Source organism: Anabas testudineus, chromosome 22 (genome assembly GCF_900324465.2).
Source record: "Anabas testudineus chromosome 22, fAnaTes1.2, whole genome shotgun sequence".
NCBI classification, from domain to species: domain Eukaryota; kingdom Metazoa; phylum Chordata; class Actinopteri; order Anabantiformes; family Anabantidae; genus Anabas; species Anabas testudineus.
Genome location: NC_046630.1, coordinates 18,805,669 through 18,829,545, shown reverse-complemented (window position 1 = coordinate 18,829,545; position 23,877 = coordinate 18,805,669). Strand labels below are relative to the sequence as shown.

At 40.9% G+C, this 23,877-nt stretch overlaps 2 protein-coding genes across 2 annotated transcripts; both read right to left on the bottom strand.

Moving 5' to 3' along the window:
• Positions 1 to 416: 416 nt before the first annotated feature.
• Positions 417 to 11,032, bottom strand: LOC113148590 (spindlin-1). Its single transcript, XM_026340332.1, has 8 exons — positions 10,901 to 11,032; positions 5,666 to 5,765; positions 5,019 to 5,125; positions 4,777 to 4,825; positions 4,516 to 4,651; positions 4,208 to 4,325; positions 3,854 to 4,087; positions 417 to 3,455 (listed from the first exon to the last, which is right to left on the bottom strand). The coding sequence occupies exons 3-8, from the start codon at positions 5,056 to 5,058 to the stop codon at positions 3,256 to 3,258; spliced, it is 777 nt and encodes a 258-aa protein (XP_026196117.1). The 5' UTR covers positions 5,059 to 5,125; positions 5,666 to 5,765; positions 10,901 to 11,032; the 3' UTR covers positions 417 to 3,255.
• Positions 11,033 to 14,264: 3,232 nt separating this feature from the next.
• On the bottom strand, positions 14,265 to 22,617 carry zmp:0000001301 (acyl-CoA-binding domain-containing protein 6). The gene is made up of 19 exons (XM_026340213.1): positions 22,480 to 22,617; positions 21,926 to 21,998; positions 21,727 to 21,796; positions 21,519 to 21,561; positions 20,991 to 21,069; positions 20,807 to 20,895; positions 20,528 to 20,674; positions 20,330 to 20,381; positions 20,086 to 20,186; positions 18,183 to 18,268; positions 16,628 to 16,709; positions 16,443 to 16,528; positions 16,253 to 16,340; positions 16,085 to 16,133; positions 15,794 to 15,884; positions 15,300 to 15,400; positions 14,993 to 15,077; positions 14,676 to 14,780; positions 14,265 to 14,392 (listed from the first exon to the last, which is right to left on the bottom strand). Exons 2-19 carry the CDS (start codon positions 21,985 to 21,987, stop codon positions 14,288 to 14,290), a joined length of 1,521 nt encoding a protein of 506 aa, XP_026195998.1. The 5' UTR covers positions 21,988 to 21,998; positions 22,480 to 22,617; the 3' UTR covers positions 14,265 to 14,287.
• Between the last annotated feature and the right edge of the window lie 1,260 nt (positions 22,618 to 23,877).

Here is a 23,877-nt window from a genome sequence, read left to right as displayed (position 1 = left end):
CTTTTGAGCTTTTCCACAGATACTGATGAATACTTTCTTGTTATAGTGCAGTTTGGTGGAAAGTTTTTAACCTATTTCAACAATGAGGTAAATGCTTTCTTAGTTTACACTGATTGAGGTAGTTGTACTCTATTTCCACATTACGGTACTTTTACTCCACTACATTTTCCATTTGAATTTTTGCAGATAATATCAGCTAATAAATGATGCTATAATAATATGGATTAGGCAGCAGTTGTTTTCATTTTATCCAGTTTCATCTTCTGTGTAATAGAAGACGTGCAGCTGTATGTTGCTCAAGGGCACTTGAGCAAATCAGCAAACGCCCTCTTCTGTCTGCTGACACCATCAGAACAGCCTCAGATGTCAAATGCCTTAAAGGAACCGTGGTGGGAAAGAAAACAAAGTACACAATGTCAAGTCTTCCAGTAACAATAAAAATTATTAACATACATTTTAAAACATACAAAAACAAACAATACAAGGCAGAAGGATGGTAGAAGGCCTGTGTCATTCCAACATTAACAATAATAATCTGTTTACAGTATAAGAGCAAAATGAACTGACTGGATTGGACATAACCTTTGCTGTGAGTAACATCTTCGTAACGATGCATTATCTTCATTAGCTAATTAAAATAGTGCTCACTGAGATGATCACAACCATATTTCTCTTTAATGAAAAACAAAACAGATACACAAAGTGCAGAAACCCACAGATTTCTGGCGATGCCTTTTCTTTTTTACATTTTTTTTTTTTTTTTTTTTAATAAGAGGTGCAATCTGCCTCGGCAACTAACTACGTCACAGGAAGCACACAGACTGAAGGTTTTAAATACACAAGTGTATTCTGCATCAATTCAGCTGCGCCATCTGATTGGTTGAAGACCAATTCCCCCTATAATTTCTGGCTCAACAGAAATTATGCATGTTCTTTTTCTTGTTTTGTTTTTTTTTTTTTTTTTTTAGTAAAGACGCACCAGTATCTGTTGTATTAAAATGTCCAACCACTAGAACATATCCCTTAATAAACCAGTCAACTGTCCAGGTGCTGTCATGTTTGATGCTCTTTCCCTTTTATAAAGGCCATTTAAGAATACTTTTCTAAAAAGGTAGCTGGCTGACAGAACACTGAAAGTAGCAACTGTCTTATGGAGGACAGTTACCGGCAAGTAAAAACAGCATGGTAACTAACTTTACAGTATATTCAAATTGCAAACTTGGATCAAATAATTACCCTCAAAACTACAAGTGCAATCAGTACAGGACACACGTTTATGAAAAGCCTTCAGTCTCGAGGAAATTTAAGCCTTCACTGATTGTTCATTTCTTCATGTATGAAACACGACCGACCCTGTCCTCTTACTACATCTGACAGAAACTTTTCCTGGATCAGTCAGTGAATCTTAAATCCACACGACAGCAAGTCCGTTATCTTTTCATCCGGATGTAATTGCAAACTGGGGCGCTTGTTTCCGTGATCATGGCGACCAAGACACAGAAGTGAATGGGAATCGCAGGCTTCCAAAAAAATGTCTCCACTGCCTTCCGAACTGAAAACTGTAGCGATACGGGTTTGTTTTTCTTATCACTTCTAGTGATATTAAAAGTCCAGCTCACTCATAAACTTTTTTCGGAAATAGAGAGTTCTTCTTACCTTCCTCCAAGGTTTAAGGTGCATTAAACCAGCTACTTAAATCCTTTTGTTTTCAAGACATTTAGAATCCATCACTGTGTTCAAAGTTTCAATGGAGGGAGAGGGAAACCAAGGAACCGCAGATCTGGGCTGTAATAAACTATTTAAGAGTAAAACAAACTGCCAAGGACAGAAAGGGTTTTGGCCAAGTTTCAGTTTTGTTCTCCATGATGTTTTCCTCTGTCCATGGTGACTCTTTAATGTCTTTAACATCAAACATCTTCACACCAGGAAGGGGTTTTGGCAAAGATGAAAAAAAAAAACGTTTAACTGTGTAGACGCTCTTCATTAATGCTCAGTTGAAGTTATTGAAATGGAGCCTGTGTAAGTGAAACTCTATGAACAACAAGCACAACAGAATCCTGCAGTTGAATCAAAGGGGAAACGTTTGTTTTGGATATATTTCCAACGGTTGGTTTTAGAGCTCACCCTCTGAGATGACGTGGTAGGAATAGCAGTGAGTGACTGAGCAATCTGTAAAATGCATGGATTCACTAAACTAGGGCGGGAGTCTCCTGAGCTTTTTAATTAGTCAAATTTCTTAAAACTAGGAGATAGTAAGTCAAAGCGCAGACTTGAGTATCTACTATACTATGTACTCTCTCAGATCTCATAAGGTGGACTTATAATTAGTATTTTTATTCTTTTCATTTCTGTCATCTGTTTGTTTTTCTTCAGAAATGGGCCTCCATACCTTTGTTACAGCTGCCTTTACTGGATGTGACAGCTGAGGACTGAAGGAGTCATCCATGACACTACTATTTGTTCCTGTCTTACAGAACCATTAAAACAGCCTTCACTACAATTGCTACTGTTTGTTTATCTCATGAATCCACTTCCCACAACCAGCTCCAGACTTTACTTCTCCGAAGGGACTCTGCTTTTTATCTATTTGTTTGCTGATTTGGGAAAGATGATAAGAAGTCCTCAGGGGCCCTGAGTCTGGCTTCCATGCTGCCAGCAACTCCAGGAATCTTCCAGGACTCCAGTGACCATCCTCATCTTGTTTCCTTGTTCTTTTAGCTCAGAAGCATCAGCTCACTGCAAAAATGTTCACTTACAGTTTTGCTAGGGGGTGATCTTGAATTAGTAGGCCCACATATTACTAAGACCAAGGTCTTCCTCTCTAACCAGCACATTAACTGAATCAGAATGATTCCTGAAGCGACCACAATAGGGTGTTTGAGAGACCTTTGTCTCACTTCAACAGAAAGTTTCACCCTTTCAAACTGTTTCTAGGTTAAAACTGAATTTTTGGACTTTTTTTTTTTTTTCAGAAATGTCTCACGGGTCTTCAGAAAGTTCAGAATCATCTAACAGTAATGGGAAATTTCATTTTAGATAAAGAGGGTCACAGATGATAGACTTGAACTTCCCCAGGTCCATTCTCCAGAAGTATCCGTCCTGTGTTCTTCCACTGCAAAAAATCTTTTGTAGTTTTTTTTAATTAAGCCTTCGATGGTCTGAGACACAAGCGCTGGATCAAATGCTTCAGATGTTTCAACACGTGTTGCATTTAGTTCCTGTTTCGGGGGATGGGTTCAGGACGTCCACAGAGTTTTACGAAGTTTTGACCAGATCATAGACGTAAATGAGGAAGTCGTCGTCAAACTTGATGAAGTAGACGGAGGGTTTGGCCTCCACCTGGTGGATGACCATGCCCGTTCGTTTGCCACCGTCCTCTTTGGCATACTCAACCTGTTTACCCACCAGGCTGTCCACCACCTCGCCAGGTTCCCTCTCTGCTGGCACACTGTCATCTATGGAGAGACAGGAGATGTTTGCACTAATTAATATTAACAAGTCCGCAAATCAACTGACAACTAAAATGGGAGTAACATTTTTGTTATTAATTGAAAATCAAGAACTGAAAGCTTTATTCAGAGACTTCACTGTGGCCAAGTGTGTCAGATTAAATCCTCATTGTATTTACTGTATGTAGTCCAGCTAACTAAACAACTTAAAGCAGCACTTACTGTAAACGACTAGAATGAAACTCTTTGGGAAAAACACCAAATACTGTGTCTGGCTGTGTCAGGTTAGTGAAGAAAATCTGTTCAAGAGTCCAAGTGACCCGAGATTTTCCTTTGATTGGCCTAGATGTTTTGTGAAAACACCTGAAGAGGTACATTCATGTAAAAATAATAACTTCACTCACTGGAGTCGGGCATGATGCGGAGGTCCCCTTCTTTATAGTCATCCAGCAGCTGGTACATATAGAGGACGGGGTCTTTCTCATAGGTGATATAGAACCATGTGGTCATGATGGGGGCCCGTGCCAGCACCATCCCCCTCCACTCTTCTTTCGGGCCGTCCTCCGTCTCAAACATATGCTCCACCGCTTTACCTATCATGGTGTCTGCCAGGTTGACATCTGTCAGGCGTGATTTCGCTACAGGGATGATAAATCAAGACAAAAGTCACTTTCCAGACAGAAGAATTAAACATTAGCATCTAACAAAAATGCCACGTGTTGACACGTTATTACTAATAAATATGTCTCCACTCTTACCCAGTCTGTCAGGGAGAACCTCCAGCCCCTGAACCCTCTCGTCTTTATGAAGCTCCAGACCATAAACACAGTCGAAACCATCATACTTTATTAGATAGAGAGACGGATTCACTGGAACCTAGATAAAGCAGAAACAATATGAAGAAAGGAATATGAAATATATGCGTCTATAACACAACTTCTGTGTCTGACTGAACTAATCCTGACGACTCACGGTGTTCCTTTTTATCTACAGTGCCTGTTTTGCTGTGTTGTTAAAAGTTTTTTTTTTTTTTTTTCTATCTTTGAATCCATCATTCAGTCATTACCTGGTCGAGCACTGTTCCTTTCCAGACCACGTGGCCTCCTCCTTCCTTCCACACATGCTGGATCCTGCAGCCGACGATGTTGCGTCGAGGCTGCGACAAAACTTTGGTGGCTGGACCCAGACTACTCTTGTGTTTCCTTCATGGAGAGATTAAAAACAACACAGTCAACATCTGCTCTGAGGGTTGCGTCAGTTCTTTGTACTTTTGTATATTTTAAAAAGCCGTAAAGAATTGAACAAGCTGTAAAGCATCTTCACTTACTTATGAGGATTCTTTTTCTTCATCATATTTGCAGAAACACCTGCATGCCCTGGGGTAGAAAAATGAATCACAGCACATTTATCAAATCCACTACAAATGACTTATTTCTACCAAAAATACTGAGGTGGTGTGTTCCAGCTGTGTGTGTGTGTGTGTGTGTGTGTGTGTGTGTGTGTGTGTGTGTGTGTGTGTGTGTGTGTGTGTGTGTGTGTGTGTGTGTGTGTGTTGGCTGTGCAGCTGACCTGTATCAGCTGTGTCTCTGTGTCCCGGAGTGCTCTTCATTCATCTGGAGGCAGGGAGGCAGCCAGGCTGCCTGGCCACACAGCTTCAACACAAAATCTGTCCAGAGCTGAAACAACGTCGGGAGAAAAAGAGAACAGAGAGAATAACAAGATAACTACCAACGCCAAACGCCAGCTGAAAATCTGTCCATGACTTCATACGCCATCATCTGATCTTCTATAGCCTTTGCTGACATCTACGTTTGACAAACAGGAATGACCTCGCCAAAAGACCTTATGGAGCATCATGTCGATCAAAGTGAGGGTTTTCTGCTCTAATAATGTCACATGTTAAGAACACTTTGTTCACTACAGACAAAAAGTATTCTCACTCTATACGAAGAAATATATTCCTAGACGTATATTTAGAAATTACTGTATCTCTCTTTCATCTCACTGCAAATCCATAGCACAGTGTATCATGTTTTGCCGAATTTAATAAGCTAAAGTTGCCAAAAAACTTAAATACAATGAAAAAAATGATTTTATATAACAATCACCTTAACTGTGTACTAAAGTATAAATTTTAATCTAAGGGCTGTGTTGTGGTAGCTTTTTACTCTCCACCGCTGATGAACATCAGTAACAAATTAGTTGACAGGTTTTACCCAGGCTCCAGTATTCAGGAGTGGTGACGGGAGGTTCAGCACTTCTCTGGGGTTTTCAGGAGTCAGGCTTCACGTCACCAAGACAAAACCAGGCTCTAACCTGCAACATGATAACACGAATAAAAGAGTCACAGTTAAGTTAGTTTGACTGTAGCTTTCAGTGTCTCGACTAAAATAAAAAGATGCAACATTGAAAGCTCTGGAAAATCCAGTATTTCCAGAAGGACTGGGGGTGAGTTTCTTAGTTGTAAACAGCAGGGGGCGACATGCCAACTATCAGACACATTGACTCTGCACTGACAGTGAAGGCGTCACTCAAAGGTGATGATTTTTTTTTTATTCTGCAGCTTCTCTAACGTTTTTTTTTTCCAATTTGCCCTGAACTCTGTCTGCAGGCTGCATTTCTGAACAGCAGAATTCAGACTCTGTGTGCTTTATTCATCCCAAACCTAGTTAATGGTTAATACCATGTTCATGTGCACTTCAGACATACTTCCTCACTGCATATGAAGCTCCACTGTGTTAAAAAAGATTCTGTGCTCTGTATGTATACACTATTCAATGTTAATTCATTACTATTTTTATAATAGTTAAATAGTGTTTTTTCATCAGATGCTCTAGGTGTTTATTACTTCTGTCACCTAACAACGATATCCCACATCATCACTGTGTGCCCACAGGCACTGCTTTCTTTGACTGAAGGTAAAATGTGAGCATCCTACAGCATCACCAAACTCTACCTTGTATATCATGGTAAAAAAAAAGTGAAACAAAATGTGGATTAATGGAGTAACAGAGCAGTGTCACGTCAGTCTGCAGCAGATCAGCCTTCAAAAGCTCATGTCCTGAACATGAGACTTCAATTATTGATCAGTGGAGCCTGTGAAAAGGCCTGCAGTGTATTATTTATCTGCAGGCAGGGTGTTGTGTGACGCCTCTGAAGGCCTAGCCCGCCGTGTCTCCTCGAGTTCTCCAACCCTAAAACCCTTTGAAGCAGTTGCTAATATAAAGGCAAAGCAAGAAAATGACAAGTTAAAAGTCCTAAACAAGTTTGTGGGAAAACTCTGCTATAAATCCAGTATTCTGTTGACACATCATACCAGACATAGTGTACCCAGTCCTTAGCGAGCCAAAACTTCTAAACCCAAATGGATGGTAGTTCAGCAGCCAAATTCCAAAAGTTGAGAGTTCACATGGCTAATGCACCAAAGCTGACTGGAAATGCATGGACGCAGATGACAGAGTCAGAATAATAAAAATAACTTTTTATAATAACCTTACAAAAATAACAATATTTTCTTGTCTGGTTCAGGACAAGTAGAAAAACTGTCTAAACCAAAACAATATCAGACCTAATATGTCCCTGCCTACAATGACCACAAAAAGCTCTAATCTCTTTTTGGATCTTTATAAAGCCTGAGTAGATTTTTGAGATGGAGGCTATGTAGCAGCCATTCCCTGGAAATTTCCAAGAAGGACATGTATTAACAGGTTAATGCAGACCAAAAAGAAGTCATTGCAACATCTGTAGTACTACGTTTACTTTCTAGTCCTGCTACATGCTCCAAATGCTCAGTGCAGGGTCTGCGACTCCGACACTCTCTTGCTCACCACTGGTTACCTGCAGAGGAAAATAACCTTCCAGAAACACTCGAGACATTTTCGCAGTGTTTGGCTGCAGCTGGAGGTGATTTCCTTCCCGTTGCCACGAGCAACACACTATTAGTCATCTGCTGTCAGGAGGGGCCGAGCAGTTGCTGGACAGGAACGACTCAGTGTTGTTCTGTCCAGCACCTCACGTCAGCGTATTCCGACCTGAGAGGTGGAGCCCAGCCTCAAACAGGCAGCGAAAGTTGATTGATTCTTTGCACACACACACACACACACACACACACACACACACCCTCTAATGTACACATGTGCTGTAATTGTCCTGCACTGAATAAATGGCTCCTACACCAAAACATCTGGATTTCATCAAGTTGCAGCACTGCCCCAACAGTAAAGGCCTCAGCTCTGTGAACCAGTACAACACAGCTAAAAGGTTTCGAAAGACTAACTCTAGTACTGTGATGCTGCATCTCCCAGAAGGTTTCTTCATTTAAAGAAGGTCAACTATTGACTAGATCATGACGGCCCATCTGAAAGTATCACTTCAGAGGTTTAATTCTGTCTGTCAATTATTTTTCAAAATGACAGGTTCGAGTGCTCAGCTCCATGAAAACCAGAAATGATTCAACATTAAGCAAAGTCAAACAATCTCTAGTCCCTAGCACCTAGTCAGGTGCTGTTAAATTACTACAAACATTGGGTTAAACTGAAGCTTCAACAATTTAAAAACACCCCAACCCCTTATAGTTGTATTAATGATGATAATATCATAATCCAATCTCCCACATGCCCTCTGGCAAACTAGCTGAGATTTATAATGAGCTTTCCACTGTCTGCTGTAGGCACATTTACATATGTGCCATATACCTTCTACTTCTTAATGATGGCTTTCACTGTGCTCCAAGGGATGTTCAGTGACTTGGAAATGTTCTGGTATCCATTTCCCAAACTGATGCTTTTCAATAACCTTTTCCCTGATGGCCTTGGAGAGTTCTTTTTCTTCATGCTGTAGTTTTTGAACACAATCCTGATTCACCAGTAATTGGATGTTCCGCATAATTGGAGCTTTAATTCCACATGCAGGAGTATTTATACTATAATCCTTGAAACACGTTCATTGCACTTGGGTGATGTCCATTTAACGAACTGTGGGACATCAGAAACCAGCTGACTGCACCAGTGATGAACTTCAAATGAGGATGAATATTTATGTAATCACTTTTTTTTTATAAATTTAGATGAGTTTGTAGAGATCAGATCTCACTTTACCATGAAATCATCTTTTGATGATCACGTTGACGTGGTCAAGATACTGTAGTGAAGAACTACTGCAACGTGAATTACCTCATCAGTATTTATATCAGTTATTTGTTGTCATTCCACCCTGGACTTTTTTTTTCATCCGTCTTACATATTCTGTGTATATATTGAGTTTTTCGGTATTGATGATATTCTGTACTTGTGTTGGTGCGGATCTTCTCTGGTTGTGGTTCCTTTTCTTTTTGTCTGAGTTGAGAGCAACTGTAACAAGACTAAACAATTTCCCTCTGGAATAGATAATAATAAAGAAATAAATAAAGTCTTTTGAATCTTGGATCTCATCATGCACCAGTATAGTGGCAACAAGGAAGAACTTATACCCAATCAGAGCTGACTATGTGAGTTACAGACCTCTTCTATAATGCACGTATCCAAACCGTTCTTGAACCAACCAATCTTTTGCAATAGTTACGTTCCAGAGCTGCACACAAAACACAAAACATGTATCCAATATCCATGTTACAAGTTAAGCTTTAAATAAGCTTCATTAGCTAGTAACCACGCGTCTTATAACTTAGAATGCAATTATGCTGAACTAAACAGGGGAGGGGACGACTCCTAGGGGACTGATGCAACTGGCAGAGCGACAGTCACGTGACTGCAAATGAGACTACCCATAGAAACAAGCCCGGAAACAAATTAGCATTTTAGCACTTCCAGTTCCCTCGTCCATAATTCAGCAGGGCTTTGAAATAAAGCCTATGATGAACATCAGATCCAGAGGTTTCCATTTTATTCTACTGAATCTTAGTGGTTGCGGAGTTGAAATCATGCAGTCATGGTTTGTATTTGGCCTAACATAAGATTTTTAATATATACTTCAATAATCTGCATTCATTCTTGTGGACAGAGCACCAAAGGTTGTTTCAGTGTCCAAGGACACCTCAACATGTGGGCAGGAGGAACCGCGAGTCCAACCACTCACCCTGTAGTTCCTGTGTGATGCTAACTTCCAGGTTCACTTACAAAGAAGTGATCCCTACAGCCCTCTGTACTTAATGATACTGCTACTGAAGAAATCCTATTGATGCCTTTGTTGGTCCTCCATAAAAGACCCTCACTTGACATATGTCAGAGGTCAATGAAGACTACAGGTAGGGATTGGTAACAACAGTGCCGACCTATGATCTATGAGAAAGCGATGACGTGATGGCAAATCAAGCACTCTCATGTCTGATCTGAGGAACGACTGAGCCAACGTCTGCCAAAGCTCTTAATTAAAAAACAAAACATCCGTTGTTTGTTGAGTTATCACAAATGTTTTTTTTTTCAATGCTGTGTTCACCAAAAAGAAAGTTCCCTTCATTTCCATTATACCATGACTGAAGGGGAAAAAAAAAAAAAAAAACATCTGCACTGAAAGATGTGGGATAGAATGATTTTATTGTGATTAGGTTGAACACAGCCTTTAAAGAAAAGGAATGTTCAACAGTGTGTGTTTGGGGAGGGGAAAGATGTGCTGCAGATTACAGAAAGAAAATGACAACACATACACACAGAAACACACTTTTACTATTCTAATTGATCAGGAGGAGGTTTGCTCTCAAATCAGCCTCCCACAACGCCGACATAAATCTTACAGCTACACTTCCTTTTTTATTATTACTTTTACACACACACACACACACATATATATATATATATATATATATATAGATGTAGTAATTAGAACATGCATCAGTGCCAGGCTGTGCCAAACCAGACTCTGTGTTAAAAACAAAGGTTTTTACTGCTTCCACTCTTTGACAGCCACGTTTCTTTTGTTTCCTTCCCTTTTCCTCTCTTGTCATTGAATTGGATTTCTAGTTTGATCACCTAGCGTCCTAGGTAGATTTAAAACAAAACAAAACAAACAATAATAAGTATACAGTCATCATCTGCACTGACAAACGACCAAGCAGGTTCTGCAGGGCCAGCGTCAGCCATGTTGCTCGCTTCTTTTTGTTTTTTCTTTTCTTTTTTTTTTTTAAACTCACTATTATTTACAGCCCCTGGTCAGGTAGAAAGGGGGCGGGTAGGAGCCTCCGACAAGCGGACAACAGAGGGACTGTCCGGCAGCATTTCTGCGGAAAAGGCAGCCACACGCCAGACAGAAAGGCAGCAGCAGCAGACTGGGTTAGAGCTCCGGCTGTCTGCCGCTGCTGCTGCTGCCGCTGCTTCCCCCGCCCCTCCCCCGCCAGACCAGCCGTCGGCGGGAGAACGCAACTGACAAAACGAGCGCTCAGTGTGTTGCTTTTGGCTGTTTACCTGCGGGCGGGCTAGCTAGCTAGCTAACGCACAGGTGCATGTTCGATTCTGTCTTACCGTTGTTATTTTTATAAAGTGCAGGTCGTAGGGGGCTGCGGCGGGTTTTCTCGCCTCCTGCTGTCTGTCCACAGAGCCCGTTTCGACTTCACAGGAACCAGCAGAGGCTCCACAGCCATCTCACCGCGGAGAGTCAAGCTAAACACAACGAAGCCTAGGATGTCCGGTCAAGCTTTTCACAGTAAAGGCGCGGCTCACGGACAACGCGTTAAGAAATGTCACAAATGAACTTGAACAGCTTATTGCAGCAACATAACAGAGGCAGCTGGGTTGGGCTCATGCGTCTGTCTGTCTGTCTTTAAAGTTGCATTTGAAATCAGAAAGGTTTTCTAAACATTAACACATGAGAAGATGAATCTTGAACTGATTTGTCCAGAGAGCTGCAGTGAAACACTACACTTTTACTTTTACATTCTATTCCATTCTGAATGTGCAAGTGTACATTTGATGCTTCCCAGTTTCATCTCCTGTTTTTCCAGCAAAACTGAATGAAATTATATTATAACATATTTGAGTAACAACAAAAAATGATAAATGAATTGTTGGCTTAGTCTCACTCTCTTTCCCGCCCTTTCCCCTTGTTTCATTTTTTGTTATGTACACACTTTTTTATATATACTTACCTTATTATGCTTTTTTTTCAGGTATTTTCATTTTAATAATGAAAATTGTATTTTAGGGTCTGTATCAGCACTCTTTCAAATGTATGATTTCATTCAATTTTCTAAAACGAGTATATACACGTCTGTACACGCTGAGCGCAAATGGGTTTTATAGCACAGAGAAAAAGAAATTCTGAGAAATAATAAATAGGTAAACAGTCAGAGAGAAGTGGACTTTTATTTTTCTTTCTCACCCTACTTCCGGTCTCATTGCGGTGAGCGTGACGCTCTTCACTTTCTCTCCCCGCCCCTGCCTCTCTCTGCCAAATAGTGCAACCGGGAGGAAATACAAGGACACGGACTGGCGCATTACGCTGTTTTTCTTTGCCTAATAGTGATCTGTCCTGCTGTTGAATGCGACAGCGCAGGAGACAGAGACAGACAGAGACAGAGACAGAGACAGACAGAGACAGAGACAGACAGAGACAGACAGAGACAGAGACAGACAGAGACAGAGACAGACAGAGACAGACAGAGACAGAGACAGAGACAGACAGACAGAGACAGAGACAGACAGGCTGATGAACGGTCAAACAGAGACACAGACATCAGGGACAATCAGACACATGTAGCAGTTATAATAATAAAGTGAGTTAAAATGTGTGCGTCTGGCAGCTGTTAAAGCATCATTGATGTTTCATTTGTCCTGTCAGATCCAGAGTTTATTGTGTCTTCATATCCTGGTGGCCTGATCTAAACAACATCATAACATTTGTTCTGTTCACTTTGATGCATTTTGGTGAACATGTCCGTCACTTGTGTGTGTGTGTGTGTTTGTTTCAATAAACTTGCAAGAACAGCAAAGCGAAGGTCAGACTACCTCTAGTCCAGCTCTGGAAATTATTACATGAATATTACAAGATGGTCTGGCCGCAGATGTCCTCTGCGATCGTCCCCTCTCAGATGTTAGGCTGGGCAGTGAAGGCTGAAGTCTGAAGCAGGAAAATGTGGCTGTTTCAATGTTTACGGAAACAATGATGGGTGGTGGGTCAATAAAGAAAAAAAAATATCTTGGCATATTCAGCCATATACTTTTAAAGAAGAAAGAATACAGTGGCAAGAAAAAGGATGTGGAATTTCATGGTTTTCTGCATTCATTTGTCATAAAATGTGATCTGATCTTCATGTAAATTAAGAGTATTAACACATATAAAGTGCATAAAATAATAATAACAAGAAGAAGAAGAACCATTAAAACATTGTAGTGCTAATGGAAAGATTATGTGAACACTTGGAATTAATAACATTAACTTTAATAACACACTTTTTGTTGCCATTGTATGTGATAGAGTCCACAGTTAACAGTTGTTGTAATAGGTAATAGGCCGAGCTGGATGTTGATTGTGCTTTTCTAGTGAATACAATAAATGGAAAAAGTGCTATTTCAAGGACAGAAAAGAAAACTTGAAGTGCCCTGTAGGGTGCACTGTATGAGAGAAAAACACTTAAAAGTCAGTGTATGAAATTATTATTATTATCCATTATTAAAGGATGTAGCTGTATTTTCAAAGCAAAGATGGATAACAGGCAAATTTTATCCCAAAGGAGCAGGATTAACAAAACACTGATTTGTGACCTTAAGGCAAAGTTTGATCATTGAGGTGTACTTTACCTTTTATCTATATTCTGAATCAGATTTCAAATGCTAAACTTAATCAGGCATGTAGCCTTCTTACCAAACATGTTGTTCTGCGAATTGACTCTTACTGAATGAATCAGGTGCCCGAAAAAGAAAGAAACCACTGGTGCAGTGAGCAACGTGCCTCCTGGAGGAGAGTGTTGAAAGGCCGTTTGCTGTACAGTGCGCTCACATACTGTATATGATGTACATTACAGAGGCGTCGTACTCTGCTTGCAGTACTGCTGCTCCAAATGAAAGCGGCAGCGTCGCCCGCAGCAGCTGTGCAGTTGTTCACGGTTCACTGGTTTGTTTTAGGACACCATCAAACTGATGTTGTGCTGTTGATGACCTTCAGCTGGAATCTGCTTTCACAAACAGACAAAGCCTGTTTTCTCTTTTTCCTCAAGAGAGTTCTGTGATCAGGAGACAACTTGTCATGTTCCAACTGTGTTTATCTCAGTTTACACAGGACTGAATGATATTTAACACAATATGATTCACATTATAATTTATTTAAAGTGATGTGGTCACACCACCTGGAGCAGAAAAAGCCAATTATCCATTATTTCTTATTTCAGCTTTCAAGTTCCCATATTACTTTTAGCTATTTTATATTCAACGGCATCCTGTATATTTTATGTAGGTTATTAAATATTATTAATAACTAATTAAGAAATCATTATCCATCCATTTTCTTAACTGCCTTTACTAGCAAAAGGCGGGGTACACCCTGGACATGTCGCTAGTCCATCACAGGGCAGACATCCAGAGAGAGACAACCTTTCACACTCACATTCACACCTATGGGCAATTTAGAGTCACCAGTTAACCTAACATGCATGTCTCTGGAGGTGAGAGGAAGCCAGAGTACCTGAAGAGAACCCATGCAGACACCTGGAGAACATGCAAACTCCACTCAGAAAGGCACCCTGGTGAGAAGCCACCGTGCCGCCCAAGAAATGATTATGTTCTGTTATATTATAACCAATTATTGCACGCTCAGCAACACATGATTAAGATTCATTTTTTAATGTCTGTACTGAAACCGAGTTTACATAAAGATACATAATTAAAGAGCCATCCATCATCCGTCTGTCTGTCTGCTCACATTCCTTTAAACTGCTGCATGATGGAGAGAAGATGTTCACTGCGTTTCTGGATGCTGCTCTGCTCGTCCTTGAGTCGCTCCTGCTCCTGCAACACCTCCTCCTGAGGGGACAGACAGATGGAGAGACAAACAGTGACGCACTGATGCCATGTGCCGTGACTTTCACTGTTCACTTTAACCAGACAGACAAAATAAACTTCATCACACTGAAGATGAAGACAGATGTCTTGTTAAGGAAATCCCAGACTGTCAGCTGTTAAACAAGTATGGTAGAACCATGTATGTGTGTGTGTGTGTGTGTGTGTGTGTGTGTGTGTGTGTGTGTGTGTGTGTGTGTGTGTGTGTGTGTGTGTGTGTGTGTGGGTGTGTGTGTGTGTTTCCTACTCTGAGTCTGCAGAGTTCCCTCCTCTCTCTGTCGTTCTCCTCAGCTCTGGCTCGGAGCCATGCTTCATTCTGAGAGCGATGTCGGTCCAGCATCTCCTGCAGCTCCTGACACACACGTGTCTCAAAGATTATTATGTGTTTTAGTTAACAAGGCCAACAGTTCACACTGTGTCATTTCAACTCATTACCATGATCATGTTTAAACATGAGTTTAGAGAATAAACTAGACTACAGAACAGTCGGTGAAGAGACTGTTTTACATGAACTCGATTCCAGTCAGTGATTTAAGGTTATATTGGATGGAAGCAGTGATGGACCTGTTGCTGCTGTTGTCTGTGGGCCTCGTGAGCTGCTTTCTCTCTTTGCAGAGCATCAGCTGCCTTAGACAAGTCAGACTTCTCTCTGGAGGAACAAGCCAGTATGAGTTCAGCTGTTACAGTACTGCCATGATGAGGCTAATGGAGGTTTTTACTGCAGCCTCCGTCAGTTAGTGTTTGTTTCAGTGGGGTTTGAATTGTATTTATTTATTCTTTTTTGATTATTGTCTTGCTGCCTCTTGTTGTGTGGCTTCTTCTTCCATGCCAGGATATAAAACCAACTAAATACCAGAAAACAAACATGTACCGATCCAGTTTGTGGAACTCCTGGTCCAGCAGGTCAAAGGCTGTCTGGATCATTTTCATGGCCTGGTCTCGAACTGTACTGAAGTCTCTGTGGGCAAACACCTGCAGGAGGAAGCAAGTACACATATTTTACTAAAGTTAAAATGACTCTTGGTGGACAGCAGCCATATTCAGCTCGTCACGTGTAAACACTAAGCACAGACAGTTTACTTGTTACCCACAACAGTGGTGCTGCTTTAAATAAAGCATTACTGTTAAAATGTGGTTCTTCCACCACATAATCACTCAGTACTACAGAAATTATTATTAAAAATAATAATTATTAATATTAAAACCTTTTTGTCTTGGCCTTAGTTGATTTGTCTTGTTATTAGTTTGCCTGGCAAGGATCTGTTTTTTGCCTTTACTAATGTCAGTGTCAGTACAATCATTAGTTTATTAGTCATACAATAGCCTCTCACTCTTTCCTTTTGTGTGTGTGTGTATTGTTGTCACCTTTCCATTAGCGGCTGGGTTCCTGGATTGAGAGGGTGGAGCAGACTCACTCAGCTCATAGCGGACGTTAGGAACCTTTGTGGGGGTGAAGCTGTTGACAGTCAAAACCAGAATGAAACCCGAGGGCTAAAACTGAGAGATGAGACTCAAACAGAGCATGACAAAAGAATGATACCACACACACACAAAAACACACACACACACACACACACACACACACACACACACACACACACACACACACAACATAAGGATGAGATAGAAATGCAGGTGTGCACAGCAGCTGCTGACCTGTGGCTGATTCCCTGGAGACCAAGCTCTGACAGTATCTCCTTCATGACTGTGGAGAACAGGCGACATGTTTGTTTTTTTATTTTTCTCACGGCGACTTCTGTTACTTTGAGATAGAGCTGCAGTAAATCAATGCAGCGTCTAGGCCTTGTTATATGGAGATAATACCTGGTTGTCTCTCTGAGGGATTGATGAGTTTCATCACCTTCAGGTCATTAAACTCCTGCTCCTCGTTCTTTCCTCCAAATACATACAGCTGTTGAGACAACAAACACACAAAAGGTATATCTGATAAGATATGACAATAATAAACATAATCATACACATGTAATGTCAAACTGATGTGTAGCACACTGACATGACTACGGAGGATGAAGGCAGCGTGTCCATGGCGACGAGCCGGAGGAATCCCGACGTACAGCGGAACCTTCCACTTCATCTTAGCTGGAGAAACACCGTGTGAAACATCTGAAGACTAGAACCCACGTCTTTGAGTTTATACAGGATAGTTCATCGGCAGTGAATTGACTGTGCCTCGCTCACCAATGCTGAGTTTGTGGATTTCGTTGGATGATGTCACTGTGCCGTCCTCACTGGTGCTTCTGCCACCAAACAAGTAGATATCCTCAATGGGATTTAATAACAGGGGAATTAGAAACAGTCAGTATAATGCTGGATTTTTACACTGCAGTGTAAATGAATAAAAAAAAAGTTATACACTCTAATATTACGTTGAAGGGCCTTTAGTTATGATTATAGCATTCATTCACCGTGACATCATTTCAATAAGCTTCTGCAATGTCACAACATTTATTTTTGTCCAGAGTTGCATTAATGTTTCACCAAGATCTTGTATTGATGATGGGAGAGTCGGACTGCTATACAAAGTCTTCTCCAGCACTCTGTGGTGGACAATCTATGTGTGAAAATGATGTGTCCTGCTCCCTGAACCACTCTTTCACAATTTGAGCCTGATGAATACTGGTATTGTCATCTTGGGATGTGCCCGTGACATCAGGGAGGAAAAAATCCACTGATGGAATAACCTGGTCATAGGTTAACTTATTATCTTTTCCACGACCACAGGATGTGTCTTCCGACATGGTTGTTTAAGAAATGAGAAGCTACTCACTGCATCAGTTAGAGTTAAATAACTTGTTGCCAGCTGTTATATAATATTGTTTAAATATTTTTTTAAATTCATCTATGAATCATTAATGAACTATTATTTAATGATAGTAATGACGTTTACTTAAAACAGCAAACTAAGGAATGTTCAGGATATTCAAAACATCTACACCAAAGAAATAATCCATACTACACATGTTATTTTACTAGAGTTAACATTAAACAAAACAACATTTAAAATGTAGAAGAGTACAAATATTTAATAATAACATTTATTAAATAATAAATGAATAATGTCCTCGTTATAGGTGTAAATATCGGCCTATATGTAGCTCCAAGAGCATAGAGTTTGCATATGAACAGTGGGAAGTTGTCCATACCCCAAAGTTGAAATACTAGCTATACTAAATATTGATAATAGCATCAATATGATCAATAAATCCCCCCCCCCCCTCCACCCCAATAAGTTTAGCTAGTATCGTTGTTTAAGTGCTAAAACTGAACTCTACCTCTTCAGAGAGCGCTTGTTTTTGAAACCCTGCAACCCTGCTTCAGGACCATTGGATCCTGTTACCATGGTAAATATCCATCAACCATCCACTGGACAAATGCACCCTTCGTGCTGACACTAACGCAGGAGCTGCAGGAGCTGCTGTTATGGGGGAGAGAGTCAGTAAGGGATCATGTGTCCTTATCTGTCCTTATTATCTGTGCTGACACGCGTTTCCAGTCTATCGCAGGGCTGACAAAATACCCCTTCACACCTGTGGGGAATTTAGAGGCTTCAATTAACCTAATCTACAAGTCTTTGACTGTAGGAAACCTGAGTACATGAAGGAAACCCAAGCAGGAACAGGGAGAACATGCAAACTCTACACAGAAAGGATGCAGCTAGCCGGAGTGAAACATGGGTTGAGAGGCAATATTACTGCACTACCGCGTGTGTGTGTGTGTGTGTGTGTGTGTATACTTTATCATGGTGGGCAGTCAAAGTTTGTCTGCTACAGGCTGCTGGTGATTCTCCTTTCACATCCCATTTATGCCACATCAGGTTTTCTAAAAAAAAAATGCAAACACAAAGATCAGGGATCTCTGAGCAGCGTCTTAAACACCTTTCTTTTCATTCTTGTTGATACCGTTCCATCTTGCTTACACACGCCTCTTCACGTCTTTTCCACACTCTCCGTTGCTCTGAACTGTTGACTCTAAGTACTTAAGGTCCTGCACCTTCTTTACCTCTGCTCCCTGTAATCTCACCGTTCCACTTAGTTCCCTTTCATTCACACACATCTATTCTGTCTTGCTGCAGCTGACCTTCATTCCTCTGCTTTCCACAGCACACCTCCACCTCTCAAGATTTTCCTCCACCTGCTCCCTGCTCTTACTACAGATTGCATTGTCATCTGCAAACACTACACTACTCCAACACACTTCTCTGCCACTCCAGACTTTCTCATACAATACCACAGCTCCATCCAGTCATACTCTTTCTCTGGCTCTGTGAAGACATAATGCAACTCCCTTTTTCCATCTCTGTACTTCTCCAACAGCATCCTCAGAGCAGATCCTGCATCTGTTGTACTTTTTCTAGACATGAAACCATATCTGTGCTCACAAATGCTCCCTTCTGCCCTCAGCCTAGCTTCCACACTCTTTCCAACCATTATTGGCTCTCACTTTTCCTAGTTGCTGTAAGCTCTCACTCTCGTTCTTAAGAGCACCACACGTCTCCTTTTAAACAAACCAGTCATAAATTGCTGCCAGCTCTAGACACTTCCAACTGCACAGGTACTGTTCGACAACGTTCTTAGCAAACCCTCTACGGTCCCCACACACAGCTGAGTTTCCATCACCCCCAGCCTGTCCCCCCCTCCCAGAACTACACTCGATTTGTCTTTTGAACTTCCACCACTTCGTCCTCTGCTCCGTCTTGGTCCTCTTCATCTTTCTCACCACCATAGTCATTTCCACACCACCATCCTGTGTGGCGGGCTACACTCTTCCATACCAATACTTCACAGTCCTGTGATCTCTTCCGATTACAACGTGTGAAGATGTGGTCCACCTGAGTGATTTTTTCTCTGCTCCTATGTCCCCTATGTTCCTGTGTTCACTAACAGCCGTTTCCATCCTTTTTGCGAAGTCTACCACCATCTGTCCTTCTGCGTTCCTGTCCTGAAGACCAAACCTACCTGTCACAATCTCATCACCTCTGTTCCCTTTACCAACATGTCCATCCTCACCTCTGAGGATGCTCTGCATTATATCATCTACCTCACTCCAGAATTTCTTCTTTTCTTCTAACTCACATCCTACCAGTGGGACATTACCACTAACAACATTAAACTTCACACTTTCAATTTCCAGTTTGACCCTATCAGATAATCTCTTCCCCTCTAAAGCATTCCCGATAGACTCCTCTTTCAGAATAACTCCTACTCTCATTTCTCTTCCCATCCACACCATGATAAAACAACTTGAACCCTGAGACCTACACTTTTGCCTTTCCTCTTCCCTCCTATCTTTCTTCGACCAACAAGCAGCCCAGTTTCCACTGGCACCTTGTAGGTCAACAGCACTGGTGGCAGTCGTTGGTAACCCGAACCGTGACCGATCCGGTATGGAAGTCGTGCTGATTTGCATGTTTGGTTTGGCAAATGCCCTTCCTGACACAACCCTCTGCATTTGTCCAGACTTTGGACTGGAACAAGATGACACTGGATTGTGCCACCTTGTGGTTGCATTGAAATCCAGCTATTAAAAATGATATATTGTGTACATGTACACCTAAGTTATGTTGTTACATTGTGTCTATACACTAAGGTTAGATGAATAAACATTTCCCTTCAGGGAAAGTTGGAATCAGTGTTCACCTGTGTGGAGGACATAGAGGTCTTTACAGAAGTCTCCACCTTCTCCATAACCTCCAAACATGAACACTTGATCACCAATGAGTGCAAAACTCTGGTCACACCTACACACTCATGCAGCGCACAAGAAACACACACAGTCACAATGAACACACAAACTAAGATTTACCAAGTCAGTACTAACAAGCTGCAGATGTAAGACATTTAATGTAAAACTTATAGTATTCAGTTGAATAAAGTGTCTCACAGGGCAGGAGGCAGAGATCCACTAGTCTTAACTGGTGTCCAGATCAGAGACACTGAAACACAGGAGAGAAGAAGTCAGAGCTTTAGGGGAAAATACAGAAATTATTCAAACCAACACAACTGTCTTTGAAAGCTGATGAGTGAAGAAAGGAAACACGCAAATCAATACTAGTGTTTGGGGCATTTTTATTTTTTGGACCTGTGTTGAAGACCATGAGGTCATCAGTTGGACTCCCTCCCAGTAGACCTCCATACACATAGATGTTGTCGCCTATAGCAACAGAGCTGTGTCTGATGGTTCTCAGGGCCACACCCCCGATTTCTAAGCAATCCCATTTCAAAGTCACTGTTCAAAATGAAAAGGCAATCAAAGCATCATCTGAACCCTGGTTGCCGTTAGCAGCACATAAAAAGCAAAAGCACAAAGAGAGGTGGAAGCTATTTCTCTTTTCCTCCAGCTTTTGGGTCACATCCTCACCTATATCAAAGCTATAGACTCCCGGGAGACACTCGGTGGTGTCCGGGCTGGAGACGCCCCCAAAGAGATACAACTTGCCTTTCACAACACTGAAGAAGAAACAAGGCAAAGACATCACAGTCAAAAATACATTATTATCTTAATTATTATCTAAGTGTTTAAATCAGTCTGTGCTGTATTTTACCAGAGAGTGTGTCCTTCTCTGGCCGAGGGAACTTCTCCACTCTGAGGAATCTCCTCCCACATCACATCATCAGGAGAAACTGGAAACAGTGTAAGCGCATCTGATCAAACTTTCAGTGAAGCTGCCGATGCTAGTAAATGTGACTTATATATAAAAATAAATTAATATACAGCAGCGAGTCAAGTCAAGAGTATTAACAAATATAATGTGCCTGAAATAATAACATAAAAGAAATTCTGATCTTTCATGTCTTTATTGAGAACAACCATAAAAACCTCATAGTGATACGTGTGCAAGCTCACGGCTAAAAGCAATTAAATTGACTGAATGTAGAGGATGTAGAAGAATATAGAAGATTATTGTTTCAAACTAATTTCCTTTTTTAATGTACCTTGTTTTTGTTGTTTATATTACAACTAGATTAGCAGTTGTTTACCATGTACTTTAAATATTTACAAGATAAAAAGCATCATGTTTCAGCACCTTTGGGACTCCATACCCCACAACATAGCCCTCTCTACTTAGTACCTGTTAGCATGTAGAAGTCGTCAAAGTAAACAGGTTTGTCCTCCTGAATAGAAAATAAAAAGTTATAATCTAGATTTCACATGTCAGTCGAGTTTTATTATGCAGCTTCACATTCATGTGTGTATGAGTGGAGTTAGATGCTATTTGATAGTAAAATGTCCATCAATAAAAAAGACTTTTAAAAGTAGAGGGCAGTTAAAATCACCACTTGGTTGATGCTGGAGGCTCCTCCAAACAGAAAGGCAACGTTTCCTGCCACAGCTAAAGAGTGGCCGAACCTGTGAACCAATAGGACACATTCAAATACACAAACTCACATCTCAACATTATAGTACTTACGGTAGAATGGGATTCTTTTAGTACACTGAAGTTTTTTTTTTTTAGCTCACAGTAATAATGTGACCCACCTGGGAGTCGGAGCTTGTCCTCTAATTTCCTTCTCCAGCCAGTGACCGCTCGCTAACGCCATCCTCACATCCGCTGTCACCCACACACATACCAGCGTTACTGTACCATCTGAATTGTTCCAGACTCTGAGTCATAGGAGTAGCCACCAACACCACAGGGGAGGTTTTATTTTTGGTCCCCTCTGTTGGTTTGTCTTGTAGTCATCAGAGTATTCACACAAGTATTATTTTAGATAAGAGGTAAATGTACTGATTTGAGGTGAGGATAAAGCCTTTGTGTCTACCACAGTCAAACAAGTAAAAAATGTGCCTTCCTAATTTCATCATCTTCATCATTTTCATCATTTACTGCCACTCAATGCTGGCACATATCAAATCCTGAGTGTGAGCCTGAAAGACACCCTTTCTCCTCTAGGTGGCAATAAAGCGTGATGAACCAAAGTGGTCCTGTTAATGCAGACAAATACTGTACATTTCTATAGATAACTGTGGTCCAGTATTCACTCTGCATCTTTTACCTTTATATAAACAAACATCAGCACAGTGGAACCTACCTGTTGCAGTTTGTGTGCGCCTGCGTGTCGACTTCTTGGTTTTGTTAAAGCTGCACTAATCCACTGATGACTCATCTCAAGCTTGCAGTTCAACAGCTGTGCTCTCAGCTGCATCTCAGCTTACAGGTAAGCCTTCCTCTGCAGGTATACTGTTGCCTAGCAACACCTCCAAACACACTGACCAAAGCAGGTCGCCACAGGACAGAGTGAGAACACTGTATGTGTGGAGTATTTGTTCTCTGCTGATCTAAATTACAGTACAGTAACATGTAGTGGTTTAAATAGGATTATAATAAGGCCCTGGTTTTCCCAGTAGTGCAAGGTTATTATACTTTGGTATAATATAGTGACTTTTCAACTTGAGTATTTCCATTTTCTTCTATGTACTCTCTTCTTATTAATCCTAAATTCCCAATCCAGCAGCATGTAAAATAATTCAAACCCTAACTTTCTAATTCTAAGATTTCAGAATGAAATAATGAAAAGTGACATCTAATGAATAAAACTTTGTTCTATTCATGATGGGTGTTCATCATTCAATATGGATTATTATTACTTGATAATTTGTCAACTGTAGATAATCATTGATGTATCTTGATGTAATCAGGTCATTTTTTTATTGCAATAATTAAGAGTCTTATTTATTAGATGTGATGTTTCATTCCTTCAGTCTGACATTAAAGAGGCTTCCATAAGCATGTATTCTGCGAGGGTACTTTTACTTTTGGTAAAGTAAAACTGATTGATCTGTAGCCTACAGAGATCCATGACAAGAGCAAATCAAATTAAAGGAGTATTTCACCTAACATTGTAAGACTCCTGATGGGCAGGTTTTGAGAAGGTTCAAAGACACAGGTCTGCTATGTTATTTGATGCGTTTTTCTTTAATGAGTGTTAAAAAACCAAATGAAAGAGCAGCATCCTTAGTGAAATAAATTAGGCCTCATGATGTATGAGCTCACTCATCTTCAGAAACAGCTCCCACTTCTACTGACTCTGTCTCACATCTTATCTTATGTGATTTGTTTCTTCAAATATGATCAGGGCTCATTTCTGCCTCATTGTAAAGTCTGCCAGTGTAGACTGTTGTTGGGTATTATCATCATGAGGAAGAAGCAGAAAAGAATTCATAATCACCATAAGAAATAAAAATGAAAGATGCTTCATACACTGTGTCCCGATTCGTCCTGTGATTCTCTGCTGATTGATGATATAAGGCGGGTGGTCACGTTTCCCACCGTCACCATCATGTTTTATTCACACACACACACACACACACACACACACACACACACACGATCACGACCACAGCCACCGACACGTGATTTTTCCGCCTGTTCACCGGCGCTCGCCACTGTCAAACTAACCGGAAATCAGCTTGGTTTTCAAAATAAAAAC

Excerpts from the sequence above, each read along its gene's own strand:
- LOC113148590 (XM_026340332.1), bottom strand. The coding sequence starts at position 5,058 with ATGAAGAGCACTCCGGGACACAGAGACACAGCTGATACAG. Across the intron at positions 4,652-4,776 it reads AAGAAAAAGAATCCTCATAA|GAAACACAAGAGTAGTCTGG; the intron begins GTAAGTGAAGAT and ends CTCTCCATGAAG. Across the intron at positions 4,326-4,515 it reads AAGGAACAGTGCTCGACCAG|GTTCCAGTGAATCCGTCTCT; the intron begins GTAATGACTGAA and ends TGCTTTATCTAG.
- zmp:0000001301 (XM_026340213.1), bottom strand. The coding sequence starts at position 21,987 with ATGGCGTTAGCGAGCGGTCACTGGCTGGAGAAGGAAATTAGAGGACAA. Across the intron at positions 16,341-16,442 it reads CCTTCATCCTCCGTAGTCAT|CTGTATGTATTTGGAGGAAA; the intron begins GTCAGTGTGCTA and ends TTGTCTCAACAG. Across the intron at positions 14,781-14,992 it reads ACAGACAACAGCAGCAACAG|GAGCTGCAGGAGATGCTGGA; the intron begins GTCCATCACTGC and ends CGTGTGTGTCAG.